The 23960-nt window shown below is 49.4% G+C and overlaps 1 protein-coding gene across 1 annotated transcript; it reads left to right on the plus strand.

Moving 5' to 3' along the window:
• Window positions 1-11248: 11248 nt before the first annotated feature.
• LOC144175767 (neprilysin-2-like) lies at window positions 11249-23297 on the plus strand. The gene is made up of 2 exons (XM_077704782.1): window positions 11249-13345; window positions 22964-23297. The coding sequence occupies exons 1-2, from the start codon at window positions 11331-11333 to the stop codon at window positions 23295-23297; spliced, it is 2349 nt and encodes a 782-aa protein (XP_077560908.1). The 5' UTR covers window positions 11249-11330.
• Window positions 23298-23960: the final 663 nt, after the last annotated feature.

Raw genomic sequence — 23960 nt, forward strand, 5'->3', positions numbered from 1 at the left:
GTCACCCACAAATCACAATTTGTGGGTGAGCTTACCTAAAAGCGATCCGCGTGGACATATGTGGACGTATCTAGTGCGACACTAGTAAATTCCCGGTCACGATGGGCATGTGAGCCATCCCTGGCTAGACACCGATAGGTACGTCGTTTATTTATTTATTTATTTATTTATTTATTTATTTATTTATTTATTTATTTATTTATTTATTTATTTATTTATTTATTTATTTATTTATTTATTTATTTATTTATTTATTTATTTATTTATTTTAACGGAAACGCGTCGCACAGAGAAGGGGTGAGAACATCTTTCACAAACTGTGCAGTGAAATGGAGCAATATTAAAAACGGCAGGCGTGTGTGATCGTCTTGATGTTAGCCAGGTCGGTGGTCGTAATGCGCTGGAAGTGGGAACGTGGTTCGAGAGGGAGCTTGTTGCTGCCACGAATGAGTTAAAACGAAAACATGTCAACAGCTGCTTATGAATCACTAATAAGTTGGGGTTAATATTCCCTCCCCAAGGGGTCACGCGTACTGGTGGGATGGTTGGTCGTCCGAACGTGTGCTGGAAAGGGTCGCAATTTACAGTTGCGGCCGACCCTTAGAAGAACGTCCAAGAAACCCAGTTTTTTTTTTGTTCCTTTTCCACATTATCAAGCATGCCACGTGTCATCGCATTCTACATATCTCCAAAGTAAGGAGGGCTTCCACCGTGTATAAAGGCACGGCCGTTCCGAAAAAATAAAACTGCTGGCACAGCTCGTACATTCCCACGTCATTCACAGCAAAGCATATCGCAGGCGTACTTGAGGCAAAATGAATTAACGAAGCATACTAGTGATACTTCCTTATGAAAAGACGTAGGGTTGGTTTTTACGATAGAAAATAGAAAAAGAAACGAAGATTAAATACGGTTGCGCAGAAGTCAGATAAGACCAAAACCAAAACAAAAAAATAAAAATGAATGAAGCTCACACCAACGCGTAAGAATTGAGAGTAGCGAAACTGCACGCAACATTCACGACCATCACGAAAGTTTGAGAACACGATTGCTACCCATTTGTTTCTTCTTCGCTGCCGCAATGACCTTTACTCCATAATTGTTGCTATAAGTTCATTTTTTTGGAAGTGGTAATCATTGGACATCCCCTTGGAGAGGCGTACGCTATGACCTGCCTTTCTCGTTCCGAGCAAGTGTTGCCACGATTGCGGCGAACGCTGTAGTTTTTGTTTTGGCCAATCTTGGCCGATCTCTGAAGTGGGTATGCTTGCCTTGCAAACGCGCGCCGATGGAGCTGGGCGATCGCCGCTAGGCACATACACACGAGCAGGTCAGTTCAGTAAACCTTTATTGAGGTTAGGGAAGGGATTACAGGGACAAACCAGGGTGGAGTCCTCTTTCCAGGGCCCCAGAAGCTTGTGCCCCGGCCCAGGCCCTGCCGATCAGCTGGCGCTGGTCTTCCAAGGCCTCGCTTGCCACAGTCGCCGTCCAGGTTTCTAGTGAATGAGGTGTGTTGTTCTCGGACTGCCATATAATTGGGCAATTCCATATGGCGTGGACCTTTTTCGTCACATTGAAACAGTCCTCACTAAATCTGCCTGGGAACATAAGCGCCAGCCTTGATTTGTGTGGGAATGTGTTGTAGGCATTTTCTTGGTTTTGTTAACTGCCGGGTGGTAGCCGCGAGGCCCGTGCTCACGGGCTCGCGCTCGGCAATTTGGCCGGCAGCCAGCAGATTAGCCTGGGAGAAAAGTTGCCGGCAGTTCCTTCCCATTGTCTGGCCCAGACCACGTGATTATTCTGCCGGCACATTTCCTCGGGGGCTATTTTGCCGGCTGCCGGCATATTTTCGCGGGTGCTATTTTGCCGGCTGCCGGCACATTTTCACAGTTGCTATTTTGCCGGCAGCCGGCACATTAGCCCGGGAGAAAAGTTGCCGGCAATTCCTCGGCAATGCTGCCTCTGTGCGCCAATGCTGCGGCAGGCGGAGATGTCAACTTTGACGTTGGGGGCAAGTTTTCGAGCTTTGCCGAGCTTGAGGAGAAGAGTGATTGGTACTGTTCAGTGAATTACGTCAAGTTATAGATACGAGTCGGCAAGATTGCGGCGGGTATGTCGAACTTTGACCCAGCCCGACGCGAACTTTGACTTTGATTTGTGCTTGTTTCCACTTGCCGTATGTGCGTATCAGCAAGCAGCCGAGAGCTAAAGTTTGGCAGTGTAGTGATTGTGCATAAGTCGCTGTTTTTAATCTGTCTGATTGTGTTTGGCATATGAACGCAAAATTAGATGTTTTTTCGACGTCTGCCTGCTTTGCATAATTTCATGCAGAAATATTGTCTTTACTGAAGTTCGTGTTTCAAACTTCATAGCATTGAAATAAACCGTGGTTTATTCTAGCCATGCAATCTTGATTTTTCGGCTGATCATTTCTTTATTGTGCGACTTTGCTTGAAATTCTACAAAGGAAACACCAAGGAACATTCACTGTCTGTGATCAAAGTGTCAAAGTTCGCGTCGGGCTGAGTCCAAGTTCGACATGCCCGCCGCAATCTTGCCACTCGTTTTAATTCACTGAACAGCACCAATCTTTCTCCTCAAGCTCGGCAAAGCTCGAAAACTTGTCCCCAACGTTAAAGCAGGTTAAATTTGACACCTCCGGCTGCCGCAGCATTGGCTCCCAGGGGCAGCATTGCCGGGGAATTGCCGACAACTTTTCTCCCGGGCTAATGTGCCGGCTGCCGGCAAAATAGTAACTGTGAAAATGTGCCGGCAGTCGGCAAAATAGCACCCGCGAAAATGTGCCGGCAGCCGGCAAAATAGCTCCCGAGGAAATGTGCCGGCAGAATAATCACGTGGTCTGGGCCAGCCAATGGGAAGGAACTGCCGGCAACTTTTCTCCCAGGCTAATCTGCCGGCTGCCGGCAAAATAGCCACTGCCTATTTTTAACTGCCGACACAAAAAATTACGATTTGCTAAAGAGCTTTGCTCTTAAAAAAACATGTTGGGATTTCCTGGCCACCACATAAAAACAAAGTAAGTATTATAAAATAAAGTTACAAAAGCAAGAAACACGAACTGATAAAGAAAAACAGCATGAGGAATTTTGGCTTGGGAATATGAACCGGAGAGAGGAGAAAATTATAACGCCCCTGTTTCCAGGAAAGATGGTTAAAACGCGAAGCTTTCTCCGGCAGAAATGCAAAGGCCACAATCAAATCACCCAAAGTCCAAATCGACGACAACGCTGAGCTTACCGACTCTGATGTCATGATGAGTTTGTGATTCGGTCATCTGAGTGTGCTGATTAAGTTTGCTCGGCGTTGTTGTTAATTTGGAATTTGGCTGATTGGATCATGAACTTGGAATTCGTATCGGGGAAAGTTTCGTCGTCGTCGTCGTCGTCGTCGCCATCACGTGTGCGCTTTGTGGAAACCCACTGTGTAAAGTTGCTTTTCCAGCAGTGCGTTTTTTACGGCGAAGCTTTGCTACTTTTGTTAAGCGGTTTCGCCGCGGATGCTCAAGTTCTCCTCATTACCGGAGACACAGGCCCTGCGACGCACCCCTCGAAGCGCGTCACGTGATTCACCGGACCCGCTTTCGGCTTTCGTCGTTCTGCTCAACTATCGGCGCCAGCCGACCAACCCCGCAGCCCCCCACGCACGCGCCGCTGGGTCGTCTCGGGCTACGTGACTCGTCTTGCGCCCGGCGAATAGGAACGCTGCGCCGCGTCGTCCGTGAATGAAAGCGAAGCCGGGCCTCCTCTTGTGAGCGCTGCACGGGACCGAACGGCTTTGAGCCGTGGTCGGCAACACAGCTACATCGAGGCTTAACCGAGCGAAACCAAGACCCAACCAGACCAAGCCAAGCTTCTGATTTGCATATCCAAGGTTAGCTGAGCTAAGTCGCTGCCATTTTTTATGCCGCCACAAAATAAACAAAACTTCGCTTTGATGCAGAGCCCTTTGCCGCATTAAGTTGCATGAGCGAAGCCGCCTCACATAGAGATGGGTATGCTGCGTGCGCTGCACTGGGCGGCAGTTGGGTTCACTCTTTCATTGATGGGACGCAGGGAGACGACTTGGATTTTCTGTACGTGCAAAAACTGGTGATGCATTGCTCGCATGATCACTTTGTAAGGAGATGTGATGCGCAGGGACATATGCTCTCAAGCAAATAGGGAACCATTGCAACACAGTGGTTGGACAAGACAAAAAAATTGTGACGCAGGCTCAGATTTACAACATTAAGAAACATTTAAGGGCCGATATACTTTGGCCTAGAAAGTATGGGCGCAAAATAAACCGTGCGGCCTTATATTGAGAAAGGAAGAGCGTGACAGGTGGGAGGGCGATAAAGGAGGCCGGGGCGGCTGGATAAAGCAGTCTTTCAACGGTGTTTATAGCGAAGCAAGCAGATACGCGACCAACTTTTCCTTCTCTATTATTGCGGGGCTGAAAAGTGGCTGCTGCTCGGATCCTTTTCTAAATTAGAATTTGGGGTGTTTAAAGCTCCCGACCTGCACCTGGGATATGAGGCGCGCCGTAGGGGAGGATTCCGGATTATTTTGGATTACCTGGCCATCCTTAAAGGGACCAGGCAACACTTTCGATAAGCGCTTTGACTCTTTCCTTCGCCCCGCACAGGGCTCCTTGAGTAATCTTGGTGACGGTGAGTGGCGACACCGCGTACCCCGAGCCCCCCATACTTAAGCTGTTACCTACCGTGGCGAGAAGTTGAAAGGTGAAGGGTTAGAAGCCGTGAACGGTGGCCGTCGGAGCCCTGGTCAAGCTCCGGCCGATGGGCTCCCTGTCTGTCTATCAGGCTGGGAGCTCCGGGACCTCTTTGACCATCAGGGTAACGTCAAAGAAGAAAGTACCCCAGTTCCCTGCTTTATACTATGCCGCATGGTACTTTCGAAATCATCTCTTCCAAATGATCGGGCCCCAAAAAGGGCCCGCACCGATGTAATTTTCAAACCTCTGCCCAACATGAAATTTAACACCCCGGACAACTTTCCTCGCTTCTTAGTGATACAATGTAAGAACAAGGAATCTCCAGTTACCTGCAAGTCGGTCTTCTTAATTGCCAAGTTCATTGAGAGTGTAGTTGGCGCGAACTACAAGGCAAAGAAGCTGACATCGGGGGACGTGCTTGTAGAACTATCTACTAAAAAACAATCTGATAGTCTCTTGAACCAGACCGACCTACTTGGCCTTGAAGTAGCTGTAACGCCACACCGGAGCCTTAACAGCTCGCAGGGCGTCATATCTGAGATGGACCTGCTCAATGAAAGTGAGTCTGACCTCCTCGAGGGCATGCGTGACCAGGGCGTTACTGCGGTAAGAAGAATAATGATCAGACGCGATGGCAAAGAAGTAAAAACGAAACATGTGATCCTAACTTTTCACCGAAGTGTCCTACCGGAGTCTGTCACTGCAGGCTTCCTTCATTGCAACGTACGACCTTACATACCCAACCCACGCCGCTGCTTCAAGTGCCAGCGGTATGGGCACAGTACTACCACCTGCCGCGGAAAACTGACATGTGCCAAGTGCGCAGGACATCATGACCCTTCAGAGAACTGTGCTTCTAACGTATTGAAATGTGCGAACTGTGAACAACCCCACGCTGCATACTCTCGGTCATGTGCTAAATTCAAAGCCGAGAAAGAAATCATAAACATGAAGGTCACCCAGAACATTACCTATCAAGAAGCACGACAGAAACACTCAATGTTTTCGCAAAGGTATGCCGATGCAGCTCGCCGGGGGGCGGAGCGGCGTCTAGTCACGGCGGCCACCCAGTACTGCGAAGCAGACTTGGTGCCGTCCCAGCCCCCCCAGGTGCTGCCCAAGGCAGCCCAACCATCTGACACGACACCTGTGGCGCCCGCAAGTGTTGTGTTAGCTGCAAGTGTGAGGAGTGATGGCTCTGCCGTAAATCCTCCTCTTCAGGCTGCCAGACTGCAGGCGGCCATGGGCGTAGATGTGGTCGGTCCCACGACCACTTCTGTGTCCAACAAACAGTCGGGGACGGCAGGGGCTCCTGCCTCCATTTCGAACATATCTCGAGGCGGAGCCCGCAAGGACTCCATCTCGTCACTGTCACACCACTCAGATGATGACATGGAGGTAACACCGTCTCTGCCAGTGCCAAAGGCGGAAAGAGAACAGCGCACCATGGCGGGGCGAGGCAAAAAGCCACCAGCCACCCGTGTCACAGGCCCAAGTCAGAACCGATAGATAGTATACATCCAGCCCGAGTCCTCATCTACACCAGGTAAAATCTCCTCCCTAAACATTTATGGTAGCACAAATAATTACACAGTGGAACTGCCGGGGCCTTATTAAAAACCTAGATGATATATATGAAATCCTACACAAAACGCAATCAGCCATCCTATGTTTACAGGAGACACACTTGAAACCTAAGCACACCAATTTCCTGAACCAATACTCAGTATTTAGGAGAGACAGAGATAGCTGCACGCACTGCTCTGGTGGCGTAGCTATAGTTACGCAAAAATCTATCCCTTGCCAATCTCTTCAACTGCGTACCGCCCTAGAAGCGGTTGCAATCCGGGCAATTATTTTCAACAGATTAACAACAATTTGCTCACTATACATTCCCCCTGAATATCGTTTATCTAGCTCTGAATTTGAGTCTCTCATAGATGAGCTGCCGGAACCGTTCCTACTCGTAGGTGACCTGAATGCACACAGCCCACTATGGGGATCTGAACGCACAGATTCCCGGGGCCGCTTGATAGAAAAATTCCTCTTCTCATCCGGAGCTTGTCTCTTTAACAAAAAAGAGCCGACATACTACAACACTACACACAATACATACTCACACATAGACTTGGCGATCGGCTCTTCTGTCATCTTTCCGGCTGTTGAATGGGAAGTGGACGACAACCCCTATGGGAGCGACCACTTCCCTGTCATCTTGAAAGGCATTGATAAAGCCCGTAACAGTTCCATCTGCCATAAAAAGTTTAAGGAATCTGGTGCTGATTGGTTAAAATTTAAACAATTATCTCAGCTTTCATACACGTCCTTAAGCTATTTGGGCATTGACGATGCCTGTGAACTGGTGACTGCACACATTCTTCATGCTGCCGAGGGCTCAATTCCGCAAACATCTGGTGCCACACCTAACACTAGGAGGCCGTGGTGGAATGAAGAGTGTAGGCTTGCACGGCAGGCTCAAAATAAGGCGTGGGGTGTCCTTCGCAGGTACCCCACTACGCAAAACTTGATTTCCTTCAAACGTGCAAAAGCACAAGGAAGACGCATTCGCCAGCAAGCAAAAAGAGATAGCTGGCGCTCTTTCGTGACTTCTATCAACTCGTACACAGATGCAGGCAAAGTATGGAACAGAATTAAAAAGTTTAATGGACGGAAAACACACACCCTACCTTTGGTCAACAGTACAGGCGATACCCTAGAGGACCAGGCAAACACACTTGCGAAATACTTTTCATATGTATCGAGTTCTGCTCATTACACGAATGCTTTCTTACGACACAAAACATCTATGGAGAAGAAACCGATTCGTGATAACAAAAGATCTGACGAACCATACAACACGGAATTTTCCATAACAGAGCTTTTGGTCGCCTTGGGAACATGTAAGGCTTCAGCGCCTGGGGCAGATAGTATATCATACACAATGATACAACATCTGCACCCAGAAACTCTCCGAACACTCTTGCACTTGTTCAACAAAATATGGGCGGCGGGATACTTTCCGAGAGCTTGGAGAGAAGCAGTTGTAGTTGCCGTATTAAAACAGGGGAAAGATGCCTCACTACCTGCCAGTTACCGACCGATAGCTCTGACAAGTTGCTTAGGAAAGGTTTTTGAAAAAATGGTAAATAAGAGGCTAATCCATTTTCTTGAATATAACGGCATCCTGGACAGTTGTCAGGCTGGTTTCCGATCAGGTCGAAGCACAACTGACCAGCTAGTTGCCTTTGAGTCGTATGTCAAAGATGCTTTTATCCACAAACAGCACTGTCTTTCTGTTTTCTTTGACTTAGAAAAAGCATACGATACAACTTGGCGTTACGGCATACTGCTTGATCTCAAGGCATTCGGTGTGTCTGGACATATGCTAAACACTATTGAAAGTTATTTGTCGGAGCGGACATTTAGGGTAAGAGTAGGGACAGTGGTATCAAGAACATACATACAAGAAAATGGGGTTCCCCAGGGTGGAGTATTAAGCTGTACTCTGTTTATAATTAAAATGAATTCACTTGGGAAATCGTTGCCACCCTCAATCTCCTACTCAATGTATGTTGACGACGTCCAAATAAGCTTTAGGTCATGCAATCAGTCCATATGTGAAAGGCAGATACAGTTAGGTGTGAACAGGCTTGCAAAATGGACGGAAGAAAATGATTTTAAATTGAATCCTCACAAAAGTACATGTGTGTTATTCACAAGACAGCGTGGAATTCGTCGAGAACCCGATGTCACACTGAACGGAGAACGGATTGCTGTCAAGAAAGAACACAAGTTTTTAGGTGTTGTACTTGACGGAAAACTAACGTACGTACAGCACTTAAAGAAACTCAAACAAAAATGCCTAAAAACCATTAACATTTTAAAAGTGTTGTCACATCAGTCTTATGGTGCTGATAAAGACTGCCTTCTACGTCTCTTTGTGAGTTTAGTTAGGTCACGTATAGACTATGGAAGTGTAACATACGGGTCCGCGTCTAAAACTGCCTTAAAAATGTTAGACCCAGTACTACATTTGGGCCTTCGCCTTGCCTCTGGAGCCTTCAGGACAAGTCCAATCCAGAGTCTTTATGTAGAATGCGACCACTGGTGCCTAGAGCACCAGCGTGCTTATACAGCACTCCTCTATGCTATTAGGACAATGTCTATGACGAATCACCCATGCAATTCTATTGTGAATGACATCTCATCCGCCCATTTGTATTTAGCGCGCCCGTCGATCCCTGCCCCTGTAGCCTTGCGTGTCAAAGGCCTTGCAGAGGAGATAGGGGTGTCTTTAGATGATGGCATAAAAACCTGTATCGCCGATAAAGTCCCACCTTGGGACATGTCAACTATTCATTGTGACACATCCTTTAAACAAATTGACAAGCGTCGTGCACCCCGCGAATTGATTTTACAGCATTTCTTAAGTTTACAACACAGATATCCATGCGCCTCTTTTTACACAGATGCTTCCAAGTCTTCTTCTTCTGTGTCCTGTGCTGCACATGGCCCGGACTTTGCCAGCACAAGGACATTGAACAGAAATTGTAGCATCTTTACAGCAGAAGCCTATGGTATTCTAATCACAGTGGAACACATTACACAGAACAAAATACAACAATCAGTCATCTACACAGACTCCCTAAGCGTAGTAACTGCATTGGATTCCTTTAAGCCCACAAAAAACGTTATTCTAAACCGCCTTTTTAAAGCTCTTATAACTGCCTATAAGTCAAAGCTAAAAATACTTGTTTGCTGGATCCCTGGACACAGTGGCATTCTGGGCAATGAAATTGCTGACCAGAACGCCACTTTGGCGGCCCTACGTAGTGGTGTTGATGTAGCGCAGGTCCCTCACCTCGATCTGAAACCAGTAATCCGGAGGGGAATCCGTAAATGCTGGCAGCACATGTGGGACACACACACAGACAACAAGCTCCACTCAGTAAAACCAAACCTAGGAAGATACACAACAGAAAAACAAAACAGATTCATTGAGGTATCCATTTGCAGACTGCGAATAGGCCACACTTACGCTACACACGCGTATCTTTTGAATGGAACACTCCCACCTGTTTGTAACAAGTGTGGGGAACGGCTCACCGTCCTCCATGTATTAATTGAGTGCACATTCTGCAATGAAGCCAGAAAACGGCATTTCCCGAAAATATATACCTACAACATTCCACTACATCCTTCACTGTTTTTAGGAGATGAACCTATGTTTACAAACAAAAGTCTTTTAAGTTATCTTGCAGACATCAAGTTTTTAAAACTCATCTCGTACAGTGCGTGACCTCAGAGCCTACGAGCAGTGAGTGAGGCCCTCATGCTCCCTTTGTCCGCACGGGAGGCCCACTCACGTCGCATGCTCTTTGGCTCGAGGTGCATCACGTTGCACCCATAATTCATTTCAGCCACCATTATGAACATCTTCATGCTTTAGTGGACGGGCCCTCTACACCCATATATACAGTATTTTAAGATGTATCATACTCATTTCATACATATTTTAAGCACAAACATGACTATTGAAAGACCACGTAACATAGTTCTGGCGCTCTTTGGTCTTAGAAACCCTTGCGCCAATAAACCACAAACATACATACATACATACTCTTTCCTTCGCGTCTGGAGCCACTGCGAAAGCTACAGTTGTCGCCAGCACGGGAGCGACACTGCGGGATTTGCTCGTCGCACCAGATACGCCTTTCATTTCTGCGTTGTTTTTCTGGCATTTTTAAGTTGCTATCGAAAAGCGCTCATTGCTGCAACTGAACAAAAAACGGCAAACAGCCGCTACATGGCTTTAGTGGACGTAATTCGAGCCGTCGAAGAACGTCAAAATTGGGAAAGAGAGAACAATTTTTTGAACGAGTTTTCAAGTTATCTGATGGGCATACAGCAGTAAGTTTTGCCTAAGGTACTTTGCGACCCCCCAATAGAAGTACTGAGTGTGTTGGGTGACTATGTTCTGCAAGCATTGATGATTTAAAAAAAAGGTTGAAAAACGTGTTGCAGTGTCCCTTCAACCTGTGCCGAAAGCTAAGCACACTAGCATTTTTTGTTCCTGCGTCCTTGGGCTCAGCAGCACAAGAACGTAGCTACGAAATACGGCGGCGGCCTCATAAATTGGCTAACGAAGTAAACAGAACGATTTGGCTTTGGCACCCACGCTTCCTTTGTCTATCGCCTTGTTTTTATCTCGCTCCCCATCCTCATGTCGTTGCAAATTTCGCGGCGGACCTGACACACATACTTCCCTCCAGTGTATTTGGTTGCAGTTAGTTCCTTTTCAAACAATGTGATGATAATTGTTTCGGAATCATCATTTCACACACTTTGCCAGGGTCACTTATGAACCGCTTGACGTTTGTTATGCCGAAAGTCAAACTACACTTCTGCTCCAGGCATTTGCGCATATGCAGTTGTTCAGAATGTAAAACCACCGAATCTGTCGATTTTAACGTAAAATGCATGAACAGCTAACATAGGAAGGAGAAGCAAAGCGGCGAGTTCTTGGCCCCAACTAACCAGCTAAGGCAGCGTCACGAAGTCGAAGAAGAAGAAAAGCGAAAGGGGATGCCGCGATGCTGTCTGCCTCGGAGGAGTCGCTATTCCGCTCCATCGAGAAGCGGGCCAAGGATCCGCCGGGGCACGTGTACCGGTACCACCCGGTCGACCTGGTCATCCTGCTCGCATTCGTCATCTCCGTGCTGCTTGTCTTCGTCGGCTTCTACTACTTCGAGATCCGCTTCCCGCTCGGCGGACTCTTCTGGCACGCGCTCGGCGAGGAAGCCGCCAACGCGACCGCGGGCAACGAGACGGCCACCGCCGCCGCCCCCGTAAATGGCAGCGAAAACGCCACCACTGGGGCCACTGACGACAGCGGCAAGCCCAACGTGTTGCGGCAGGTGGCCTCTAGAGGCCAAATACCGCGCTTCGAGCGTAGCGTCGAGCGGGCTGCCTGCAACGACCGCAGCTGCAAGGCGCTTTCCCACTACATCCTGGAGTCCCTGAAGCCGTCAGCCGACCCGTGCGGCAACTTCTACGAGTTTGTGTGCGGCCAGTGGTCGCAGCGGGGCTCGCTGCGGCCCGGTGAGGCCATCGTCACCGAGGACAGCCTGCGCGCTAAGGCGATCGAGGAGCTGCTCATTGCCAAGCTCAAGGAGCGAAGCACTCGCGTTCGGGCGGAAGGCGGCGGAGGGGGCGACCCACTTCTCGAAGACCTCGATGACGAGTCGCTACGGTGGACCCTCAAAGCGTTCGCCAACTGCCGTTCCGGCGTGAGGACGACGCGAAAGGCCTTCCGGAATATACTGGAACATCAGGGACTGCAGGGGTATCCGTTCCGTCGTGATCCGTACAGAGTAGCCGAGCTGGCCGGCAGCGTGGCGAGGCTGTCGGGCGTGTCACCCTTCGTGAAGGTTTCGCTCGACCCGGACAAGAGAGATGGCAGACACGTCGTGAGACTGTCTCCTTCCGAGCAGCTGATGTTCAAGGACTTCTGGACAGTCAGCAGCAGCCACGAGAAATGGTACGGCGCCGCTGCTGCCAAGGCATCCTCGGGAGTGCCCTTGCCGACATTGTTCAACGTCGAGAAGAAGCTGACGGAGCTCGCTGCCAATTCGCAGGGTGGTCCCGTCTTGCTCAAGCTGTCAGATCTCAACAGCTTTAACAAGTGGAACTGGAAAGAGTTCCTGATGGCCTTGTTCCAGGACGTGGCCAATATCACACGCAACACGTACGTCCGCATTGAAAGTGATGCATTCGCCAAGGGCCTGGCGTCGCTCCTAAGAGCGTTTCGGACACGGGACATTGCCAACTTTCTGGGCTTTAAGGTGCACCTCAAGTACGCGCCACTTCTGGAAAAGATGCGTCTCTTGGCTTTCATCTCAGCGGCCTCGCATCCGGGCTGGAACGAGTCGCTGACGAGAGACCTGGTGTGCCTGCGCATGATTGCGGATGTCGAGCCGTACGTCCTGACCTTTCTGCACTGGGACATGTTCAAGGCGTCGCTCGAGCCGTCCGTTGTCGAGAACATCGTGCAGAATGCCAAGAACACTATCCTGAACTTCATCGAGGGTCTCGGGTGGCTGCAGCCATCCTTCAAGAGCGCCTACGAGGACAGGCTGCAGAACACGACGTGCAAGTACCTGGTGCCCTTCTGGCTCACCAGCGAAGACAAGCGGCTGCAGTACACGCGAGCGGTCGTCGACCACGTGCACTACTCGGGCATCAACACCTTCCACCCGGTCGTCCAGGGCGTGGAGAGGAACCGCCTGAGGGCCATCACCGAGTCGGGCTTCGACGTCTCCTGGGAGAGCCGGCTCACGGAGACCGAGCCCGTGTGGGCGACCGAGGACACCCTCGAGTTCCCCATGGGGCTGTTCAGCCGCGCGTACGAGGGCGACGCCTTCTGGATCTACCACCTGCCGCGCGCCGGAGTCAAGGTGGTCTCGGCGCTGCTCGCTGCACTCGTGGACACTGCCAAGGTGTCCGACCGGGCGGTGTTCGCGAGGCTACTGAGCACCAAGGATTGCCTCGAGCAGCACTACATGCGCATGCCTGAGAGCCAGACCCCCGAGCAGCTGCTTACTGCCAGGTAAGGAGCGCGCCATTGTCACCACGTGACCTCTTAGAACCCGACTGGAATATTTTGCGAGTTTTGTCGCCGGTGGCGCATGGTGAACGTTAACGGCACCAACGCCTTGCAAAGAGCATGTTCGCCATGAATCATAAACTAAACGGGAAAGTTGATTTGTTACGTCATTTTGGGTTCCCGAAGAGGAACTTGAACTGAAAGTTTTTAGTGAGGTTGGATAGCGCTGATCCAAGCCTAGTAAAAATAAACGAAGCGTACTTGCGCCCACTTGGCAAGCCGTTTCAAATAATGAACAGTAGGCTACCACGTCCTCGAGAAAAATGGCATGCATTCTTTGCGTTCTTGCGGTGATGGGGAGACATTAAGGGCGAACTAAACGCCTTGGAACGTGTGTCAGCCAACGAGCCATAGGAGGAAAATAGGAAGGTAACAGTAACGTACGCTCAGGGATAGTAATTAGGCGCCGCGATAGGAGAGATGACCTTGCAGTTCGAGTTAAGAAAAATTGACGTTAAGCCGGGCGTGTAGTGCGCAGGAATGACAACAAATGGGTCATCCAAATAACAGAGTAGCTACGTGGACTAGAAATACGGGAAGAGAACTAAATAAAGGGACCAAAAAAATTGCGAAAAAATGCATTTAAAGGGACCCAGAAAAGCCTTTTGTAAAAGTTACAAAAGGCCTGTATTGTCGCGTAGTACCAATATAGCGATGCAATGCCGTTGGAATTATTGATCTACATGCAGTATTAGCTGCGCGAGAAGCAATTAAGTGCACCTCTCCCCCCTTGCCGATCGTTTCCTTCTCCCTCTCTGCTTCTTTCAAAGCAGCTGGAAACACTGGCAATAGCCATGTGACATCGGGACGCTCGACTTCTGTTCTCCACTAGCTACATTCCTGCGCCTAGGCACGCGTCAATCGCTGCAGGCCCGCCTTTGCCTCGGGATCGCGCAGGAAGGAGGAAGAGCAGCCGGAAGCCGATGGCAGTGACGTTGCCGGCGGCTGACAATCGGCCGAATCAGGGGGGCACTTCGCCGTTGCGTCAGCCGCGACCGGCGTTGCATCTTCCGCGGTCGGCTCGCTGCGGCGTCGCGCTCGTCGGCTGAGAAAGGCGATCTTCAAAAATTGTTTACCAATTATCCGTACAACGTATGGGGCTCACACTTGGCTAAAAAATCCCCCGTTATGTGTTCTACCACCTGAATGCATTTGAGTGACACCTTCACAATGCTCTTCTGGGTCCCTTTAAGTAGCGCAGGACTGGAGTGGCTGGATGTCCCTGAGAAAGGGCTTTGTCCTGCAGTCGACATCTAGCGTTGCGTTGGTTGTTTTTGTTGTTGATTATGGGTATGCGCAATTACCGTCGCAATGGCTGCCGCATTATGCATGTCACCTTATGTTTATGGTATTCGACGTACGCTTCTAGAGGACGTCGGCATTTTAAAAAAGCCTAGATCCGTCGCCCTATAAGTATCTAGATATGGTAGAAGAAATCTTGGCATAATTGGGTAATAAAAAGAAAATATTATGCCTGTGCTGGAATGCATTAAACGTCGGACATGCTCTGAAGTTTACAATGACTGAACCATCTTTGGAACTCATTTTTGCACCCTTCAATGACGCGTTATCGCTCGTGAGAATTGTGGTCTCTCTACCTCACAACAATATGCATAACCCTAGCATTGCACAAGGCAGACACTCATGCACACTGCGAGGAACCACCGTGGGGTCGAGCTAGCTGAGCACGCTCACGATACGGAAACGCCATCGCACCAACTCAACAGCGCCCCTGTTGTGCAGGTGGAGTAGTGGCGACAAAGGAATATGCCCAGGGTACGGAGGGAAGACATTTATTTTACACCAACATCCCAATTACATAATTTACAGTACAGGTACGCACTTCCCTGTAGCTGATAGGGGCGATGGGGCGCCACGCGCAAGTTTGCGCGCGTCGTCGGCGCAGAGCCACTGGGATCTTCAGTCAGAGCAAAATCCGGGGCGCGGCGCAACCGTTGTGCGCGCGCATCGCCGTGCTGGCCAGATCGGCTCGCAGCAGCGAGGGAGACGCGGTCCGTTCGCTCACAGGCGCGTACCGCACGGCGTGATCGTCAAGTGTTAGGTACGGCCTACATGTAAGCGTCGGGTCGGAGCAACAGGAGCAACCTCAGGCATGAGGCAACAGCCAGAGGGGCTGGCGGGCTTTCGCCGCTGCAACAGAGTTCTAGCCGGATGGTAAAGAAAGCGTCACACACCAGCCGGCGAGATGGGGAGTTCGGGAATTGTTCAAACGGGCCAATGAGGTGAGGTTAGCTCCACTACGAAGGCGGAGCACCTGCTGCGCAACAGTGTTTTGTCGCCGCAATGGTCGCTGCAGCCTTCACCTCAGGCAGGAGTTTGAGTAGACGGCTCGGCTGTGGCGCCGAGACGAGCCGGCATTTCAAAGAGAGAGGAGCAAAGCGCCGCGCAACCGCACAAACCTAGTGATTGTGAAATGTCTCGGGCGCCAGGATCCGCACAGAATGTATCAAATTCCTTAGCCGTGAAATACATATAAATCTGTGGTTCTCGATTGAATCTCGTTAAACGCAGACAGTTTATAGCCAAAGAGAGGGATCATATAACTGAGCATTGCTGGCCGTCGCCACGATAAGGCAAGCGTCTTTCCAGTCGCCGTAGTTTTCAAGGGGTGCAAGCATAAAATCATTACGCATTCTAGGATTTTAGTTTTGCTCAGTTGTAAATACGCTTAGTCAAACGTGGTGGCCAATTCGAGCTTAAAGGGCTCGAAAGAAAACCCGCTTGTGAGCGCTTTTCACAAACACTGGCCCGTAGCGGAAACCTCCAAGTTGTGTGGGGCAGCATCACATCAGTCATTTGAAATCTGCGATCTCAATGATCAGTTTGGGTAAATTAAACGGCACGCATCTCGCAAGGGCGTGACAATTTCCCATCGCTCCCGACGCCCTTATCCCCTCTACCATACATACCGTACACGGTGGATTCGTTTTCAAGAGCGCTGCCGTAACTAGCCTTCTTTCGTGTATTTCCGCGAAACTGCTTGGTTGTCATAATCCAGTTCTGAAGGGGGTTTTACGCGCTGAAGCTACACTTGTCACGAGGTGCGCCGTAAGCAACGGCTGCGGTTCATGTGCGACCCACATGGACGGAAGCTGCAGCGAAAACACGGCGAACGCCGACGGGCGCTGGCGGCGACGACAAACCGTCAGTTTGTCGGCGTTCTAGCACTGCTAGATACCGAGAAGAAACTATTCTTTCCTGTGTCGCCCTATAAGTGAACTAGAAAATGTAAAATGTTGGCTTCAGGCGGGGTGCAGGGCCCGCGGCGTGTCCTGCTGGCTGCTGTCGCTGGAAGGAGTTCGCCGACGAAATACGCTCCATGTGGGCCGCTTATTGGACCACCATGGTGTCAGTAACAATCGCCGAAATCTTGAAACATCGGCGCTTTCGTTTTCCTTCGCGGTCGCTATAACGGCCGCCGGGGCCGGGATGGAACCCACGTCATTGTGACCATTAGCACATCGCTTCGCCACTCAGCCCCCTTGGCAGGTGATTCCAATAACCCGTTCACATAAACGGAGCATGCCTGTGAAGAGAAGCAAGTTCCATACAGATCTGTCACAAAGCCGGGACCACGCTGCTAGCGCAGATCCCATGACGGCATTTGAAATGACTGCCCGACGTTTTTGTTTTTCGTCTGCTGTCATCAAACATTCGCCAAGGCCGGACTGGACATGAATATGTTTAATGGCATACAGGAATATTCGCGACCAACTGCAGCATATTTTGTTTAAATTACGTGTTAAAGCCTTTTTTTGCAAATTTATGCATCCTTCAGAAGTACATGTATTTCTAAGTGCGGGCTCGGAGTTTTACAATTCCCAATTGTTTTTACAACACTGCGAATGAACAATAGGTCATATGTACATGAAGCTCGGAGCAAGTATGAAGTCACATAAGTAACACAGCTTGATGTATTTCATCAAGCTGTGTATTTCATCTTCTGTATGTATTTCATCTTCTGTATGAGCAGCTAATTTTCCTACATTAGTGTTCCTGGCCTATCTCAAATTTCAAGCGCATGATAAAATCACAAGCTTACTAGAAGTTCACTTGAAAACAAAATGGCAGCTACTGATTGTTACACAGTGAACTGAGCCACAAAACCCAACACTATTTGTTTTAGATACGCATACCAGCAAACTTGAGTATACCAGCATGGAGGGGCCGGTGTCCTGAATGCCTCTTTTAAGATAAGTGTGTTTAAAGGCCTGGACAAAACGCCTCCTGTAAGGCGATAATTAAGCGGCACAATATCATTTGTGCCAGCCATTTTTCCCACAGAATGCTGCATGCATCGAAGGGTCTCAGCTGCAACAAAGGGCAATGCTATGGTGTTTTTACATGGTTGACTGTTATTCAGGCAAGCGATTAAGGAGAGGCGATAATGAAAATATTACATGATACTCAAGGTTTGTAGCCATGCTAGCGTTAATCTGTGACAGCTGACATAACAATGCATGGCAATGTACGGGAATGAGACAGGAGCTGCAAAGGAACCCTGACAAAGAATAACCGGATTACTTCCATGTAAGTTCGTGGATTTTAGTGCGCAGTACTTAAGTCCCCGCTCCTGTGGTGTCACGGTGCTGTCGTCCCTCGTTTTAACCGAGCAAACGAGGGGGACGCCGAAGACAGAAGAGATAGAGCGAGCAGGAAAGCGGAGGAGGAAAGAATGGCGAAAGTGTGAAGGGGAGGGCGGCATGCCGAGACTGGGCGAGACATTCTCTCCACGGGCGACGCGCGACGAGATGACCGAGAGAACGGAGAGGCCACCGAAGACAGAGCGAGCACGAAAGCGCAGGATGAAAGTATGGCGAAGTCCCCCGCGGCGACGCGCTAGGAGACAACGCCAGAGCGTATCGCGCGCCTTCGTGCATTAGCCGGTGTTGCGATCACTTCGTGAGACGCATCTACTATGCGCAGTTACCCAGAAGACTGCAGTACGCCTTTCGCAAAAATTTCGCATTAAGGAGTACCGTACTCATTAGCGATTTCTTTATCTGAGAATACCCGATGGACGCACCGATGAACAAATTGTGTGGAAAAACAGTGCGGTAGTTAACACACGCCAGGTCTCCTCCTAAGTTAGTATTTTCGCTGCCTAGACCGGACGCCTTTTAAAGCGAAGCTTCAGTGTTCTCGCCGATGGCGTCTGTAGCGCTTAAACGGGCGAAGCGAAAGCAAAAAACGCTTCCCGCAGCGGGAATCTAGCGTGGGTCCCTCGAGCTATGAAGCCGACGGGTATCCGGTTGCTCTATTTCGACATGGTTTGGATTTGGAATGGGGTACATGTACGTGCGAAATTAGGAGAAAAATCCTGCACCCCACTGTGTAAAGACGACGATTATCCGCCACGACAAAGCTTCGCGTTCAACCACCGTCGTCGTTAGACGGAGGGGTACCTGATTTTTCGCGGGCAATCACCCATTTATGCTGCAATTTTGCCAGGAGCTGCGTTTGTTTATTAATTTGTTACGCATACCCACAAATTCTCGTTCCTAAAAAGAAATAATATTCAGAGCACAAACCACACCAGCTCACTTGTGACAGGCTTGAAGCCAATATAAATGTAAAATGGGAGGAAGCATAAAAAGCTATACATAAAGCAAAAGAAAATTGTCCTGGCAATATTCAACCACCGTTCAATATTCAACAACTCTTATCTGCGAAGAGACGCAGCCTCCTGACTGTCATGGCGCTTGAAAAGCAAGAGTACCCTGACAAAGTTTGCGTTGTTGCCAGATTTGCTCGTTTTTCGAGAACAGGAACGCCAAGACAAGGAGAGGTGAACCGAGATAGCCCGGTGGAACACAACACCGCCTCCCCGATAGACGAGCAGTCCCGAGATGAGAGAGGAGCTCCCTTTGAGATTGGCGAACAGAAGTGGCAGGGCATGTGAAGCACCCTGGCCTAAGGGCCTCCCGGAGACAACTGCCAACCTGCGATATATAGCGTGTACGCTGGGTGTACAACGAAACACGCTAGCGAGAACGTTGGAGCTGGGAAAGATTAGTGGCGACTCGGTCGCTGCGGAAAAGATTGATGGGGCGTAAGAGGGTCTCTAAAATGTTGTTCCTCTGACAGGTTCGACAAGTTTTCTGCCGGTTGCAACAGTAAAAACGTATAACAAACATGTAAAAAAAAAAAACAGCCCGAAACTAAAGTACATTATACGGACGATATATCTGCTCGGTCAATGTATCTGTTCGGTATCTGCTCAGTCGGAGTACAGAGTTGCACCCCATTTTACAAAACATTGTGTATCCGGAATTAACGAAGAAATTAACAGTGCCCAGGCAAATGCCCACGGCATCAATGCTTTTTCTATTTTACGAAGATTCCTATTTAAAGGAATAATTTTCGCGTTCTCGTGAGTTCGTGAAATGGAGATTCGACTGCGTTTCACTCCTGCTGTAGATTACATCGCTTTCACTGTGCTTTATTTTGACGTAACTTGATGAAAAGGGAAAATGTTTGACCTTTCGCAAGGTGATAAAATTGGTGCGTTGGCGTTCTTATTCTTGGTTGTGCACAGAGTCGTTCCTCTTTTTCGCTCTAATAAAGAAGAACGTTTTGAGACCACTTCCTATCAGCCCCTGTTGAGGCACCCTTCAAAACTTTTCAGCGACCCGCACACCTCTGGTGCGAACGTGCCCTAATCGGGCTTATTTTCGGCTGCTTGTGAAGCCCAACCGCAGGTGCTTCTCAGCTTTTGGCTTTCGAACTATGTACAAAACAGGTTTACTCGACCGGCCCTCTTGAGAAAAATCTTTTAAAGCCAAATTTGCAAAATGAATGGGCTCCTATGACTCCCTGTGATTGGAACCACCCTTCATCCTGTTCTTGACCTACTTTCCGAGGGCTGTTCAGTTATTCTTCTTTATTTATCAAAGCCGCGCTTCTTTGTTGACATCTTAAATGTAGTTTACATAAGACCTGTCGAGAAGAATGGATCACGTGCTCTCGGTTGTGTCGGCGCGTGCTTCGCAAGGTGTTCCATTTTTCTGAACGGGTTGAATTTTTGAATGTCAATAGCATTTACTCGGACAAGTTTGGACGACCGGTGGCACCTGCCCTTTCATTCAGCTATCACCCCCTTGACTCCCCCTGCAGCTTCTCAATCGAGCACACCAGAGAATAATAGCCCCGCTTGAAAAGCGTAATAATGACTGTTGGCGTAAACGAAGAGTTGAGAATTGCAGCACAAGTCTTGCGCAGTTTTCCTCAGACGGTCGTTCGCCTTTTGTAACAGGTGTTGCCATGCCTAGATACTTGGACAATCTAGAGGTTTTAGACAGCTCAATTTCAACAATCCCCGGTATTTCGACACCCGTGGGACTCAGCTTTCATCTGCCCTATTCGTCGCAGCCCTGCACGGATCCCGGTGCGGCGCTGTATGCCGCCTATGTCTTAGCTGCTACGCGTTCAAAACATCCCAGTGGCACCACGTTTCGAATCGAGGTCTTCTAACTACCTGAGATACGGAAAATTTCAGATTGCTTTAAGTCTGTAATTGCAGGATCACCGCTTTAACAACAAATATTTTGCGCGGGCATAGTGCACGTACCAGCAGCACGTCATCGTTTGTTTTATTTCCTCCCGATTCGTAACCATTTTTCGGTGTAGCTTTAGTAAACATTCATTATGCTTGGTACGCTCATATTAGATAAAAACTGGATCGGTTAAACAATTTTTGGGCACTTACGCAGTAAACTATTGCAAGTTGCAGTGAAGCGAAAAGATCTGCGGCAGATTCAGACTTCATTTAGCATCCCAGAAGCGCATAAAGTATCGCACGTACACGCTACGGCTACGCTGCCTCACTAAAATTCATGAGCGGGGAGGCTAAGGTTGAAGGAATACATGAAGCGCGCGTGCTTACGTATTTAGTGCCCCGCGCAAACCAGTCTTACAATTTTAAACAAACGCGTTATGGATTCTAAGATTGAATTTGCACAGTGATGAAAACAAAATTTGCTTTCATGGCGTGGAAGTGGCGAGGAAGCAGCAGTCGAGAGACTTCGCGTCTTCACGTTTTGGGATATTTTTGCCAAATTCCTCGTTTAACAGCAGCACTCGAGGTGGATATTTGGAACGGAGTCGCCACGCTGTGGACCTTTTGTACGCGCGATACCTAGCGGTCTCATCCTCTCCTCTTTAAGCGATATGTTTACAAATCCATGCATCTTTCATGGCCGCGAACGAAAACTGCGGAGGCACGACGTGTCTTTCAAGCGCGAGGCGTTGTAAAACGAATTTCCTGGTGTTTGTGTTAGCACGCGATCGCCACCAAAGTCGATCGGCGTTGAGAAGAAAATTTCGGCCTCCGCATTAGTAAATAATAGCCACCATGTTCAAGATCCAAACGAACGTCGGACCTCACGTTTAGCCGTCTCATAACCTGAATATGCATTTTGAATAGATTAGTTATAAATGCGCACCATTTCAGAGATAGCGGAGTCAAATTAATGGGGCGTGCGCGTATGCATGCGTCTGTCTTATAGGGGTGGTCGTCGTCAACGCTCAAAATAAATAAAAATAGACCATACCTTTCACTTAAACTGTGTCACCTATACCTCTTGCGCTAAGAAGACAACACACTGACGAAGCCGATACCAGGGCTATTCTCATGACTATCAGATGGGGTGAATCAAACAACAGGAGCTTAATCACGGACTCGACAAAAGCCATCAAAAACATCACTGCCAGGGTAATGCCCATTGGCTGCAAACACATCACCCTAAGGGAGCTGAACCGTGTACACAACATTACCTGCGCACGAAGGCTTGGAAGGAAACGAGAGCGCTGACTCGCTTGCGAGAAGTCTTACCAACTGCAGCGACGAAGACCACTCCTACGCCCTTCCACCATACGAATCGTGCGGAGAACGTCTTGAAAAAAAAGACTTGAAAGGGGAACGCTACCCGCTCTTCACAAGGCACTAAATACACACGATGCACAAACACTGATAAGAATACAAACCAACACATTCCCACACAAATCAAGGCTGACTCTTATGTTCCTAGACAGATTCAGTGAGGACTGTTTTCAATGTAGCGAAAAAGCCACCCTTTTCCACACAATATGGAACTGCCCAGTTATATGGCAAACCGAGAACAATACACCTCACTCAGTAGAAACGTGGGAGGCGACTGTGGCCAGCGAGGCCTTGGAAGACCAAAGTGCAGTATTGGGCGAGTTGGTTATCCATCATTACTAAACAGCGCAACAAAAACACGGACTTTAGCTGAGGTACACAGGACGAGCGCTGTCCTGTGTACCTGTGTACAGCGCTAAAGTCCGTGTTTTTGTTGCGCTGTTTAGTAATCTTGGAAGACCAGCGTCAGCTGATTGACAGGACCTGGGCCGAGGCAAAAGCTTCTGAGGCCCTGGAAAGAGGGCTCCACCCAAGTGTCTCCTCCTAATCCCTTCGCTAATGGCAATGACGAAACAGAACTGCGCGCGTTGGAATGATTCGCGGGTCAGCGTGGAATGGCTCATAATCTTTTTGTCTCTCTCCTTCCCGCCTGCGCGAAGGGCGCTGCGGGACGTGGTGCTGGAGAACATGGCGCTGCCGCTGGCCCTGGCGCTGTTCCGCTCGTACGTGAGTCCCTCGAGCGGCGTGCGGCTCGAAGGGCTGGCCGACTATAGCCCCGACCAGCTGTTCTACATCAACTACGCGCTGGGCCGCTGCGAGGCCGTGGACTCGCGCTACTCCTGGCAGCGGCTGCGCTACGGCCGGGCGCCGCCCGCCGCCTACCGCGTCAACGGGCCCCTCAGGAACGACCCCGAGTTCGCCAGGGCCTTCAGCTGCGCCAAGGGCTCGTACATGAACCCCTCCCGGAAGTGCGACGCCTGGGCGGGAGGCTAGGCTCGCCCGCGTCGGGGGCCGCGTAGCTTGTTCACACCCGTTTTGTTGCTGTTTTGGGGCGCCTTGAAGGGGCCGGGCAGGATAAATGGCCTCTTTTCTTTTCCTGCTGTCACTGCCTCTGTCTCCTTTCCGGTCATTCGTTGACACCGAGAGCAATTGGGAAACGACGGTAAGTAGGCGCAGCGCACAGGGTTAGGCACTGATGTGACCAAGCTTGTCCTGCATAAGTTCTGAAGACCTATTGGCTTACCTCCACCGATTTCGCAATTCACTCGGTGACGCCCCCTTCGTGAAGCCCCACTGGCGACCTATCCCGTTTCCTCCGAATATACAACGCGCTTGAGCGAAACACTGATGCCGAACCGAGAGGGCGTCACACGGGTACGTTCGGTCTGCCACGCTTCGATGTCTAACGTCGTCAACCGAGTACCGCAGCTCAACGTACATTAAGTATGACACAGCCTAGAACGTCGTAGTCATACGTAGTCGGAGGGTTTTGTGAGTAGTAGTTGCAAGCTTCAATGAAAAGGAAAGCCTGTTTTTAGAGGGGAATGAAGCGGAAGGAAAGAAAGGGGGTTCAGTTTGAGAGAGGTCGTCCTGAAGAGGCATGATTTACAAATTATGTAGACCACTGCTATATTGCTCGTACTAGGTCGACTAAGT

This window comes from Haemaphysalis longicornis, unplaced genomic scaffold (genome assembly GCF_048455015.1).
Source record: "Haemaphysalis longicornis isolate Haplotype H1 unplaced genomic scaffold, Haemaphysalis longicornis Haplotype H1 scaffold_3, whole genome shotgun sequence".
Lineage (NCBI taxonomy): Eukaryota > Metazoa > Arthropoda > Arachnida > Ixodida > Ixodidae > Haemaphysalis > Haemaphysalis longicornis.

Coding starts and splice junctions, on each gene's coding strand:
- LOC144175767 (XM_077704782.1), top strand. CDS start 11,331: ATGCTGTCTGCCTCGGAGGAGTCGCTATTCCGCTCCATCGAGAAGCGG. Junction 13,346..22,963: donor GAGCAGCTGCTTACTGCCAG/GTAAGGAGCGCG, acceptor GCCTGCGCGAAG/GGCGCTGCGGGACGTGGTGC.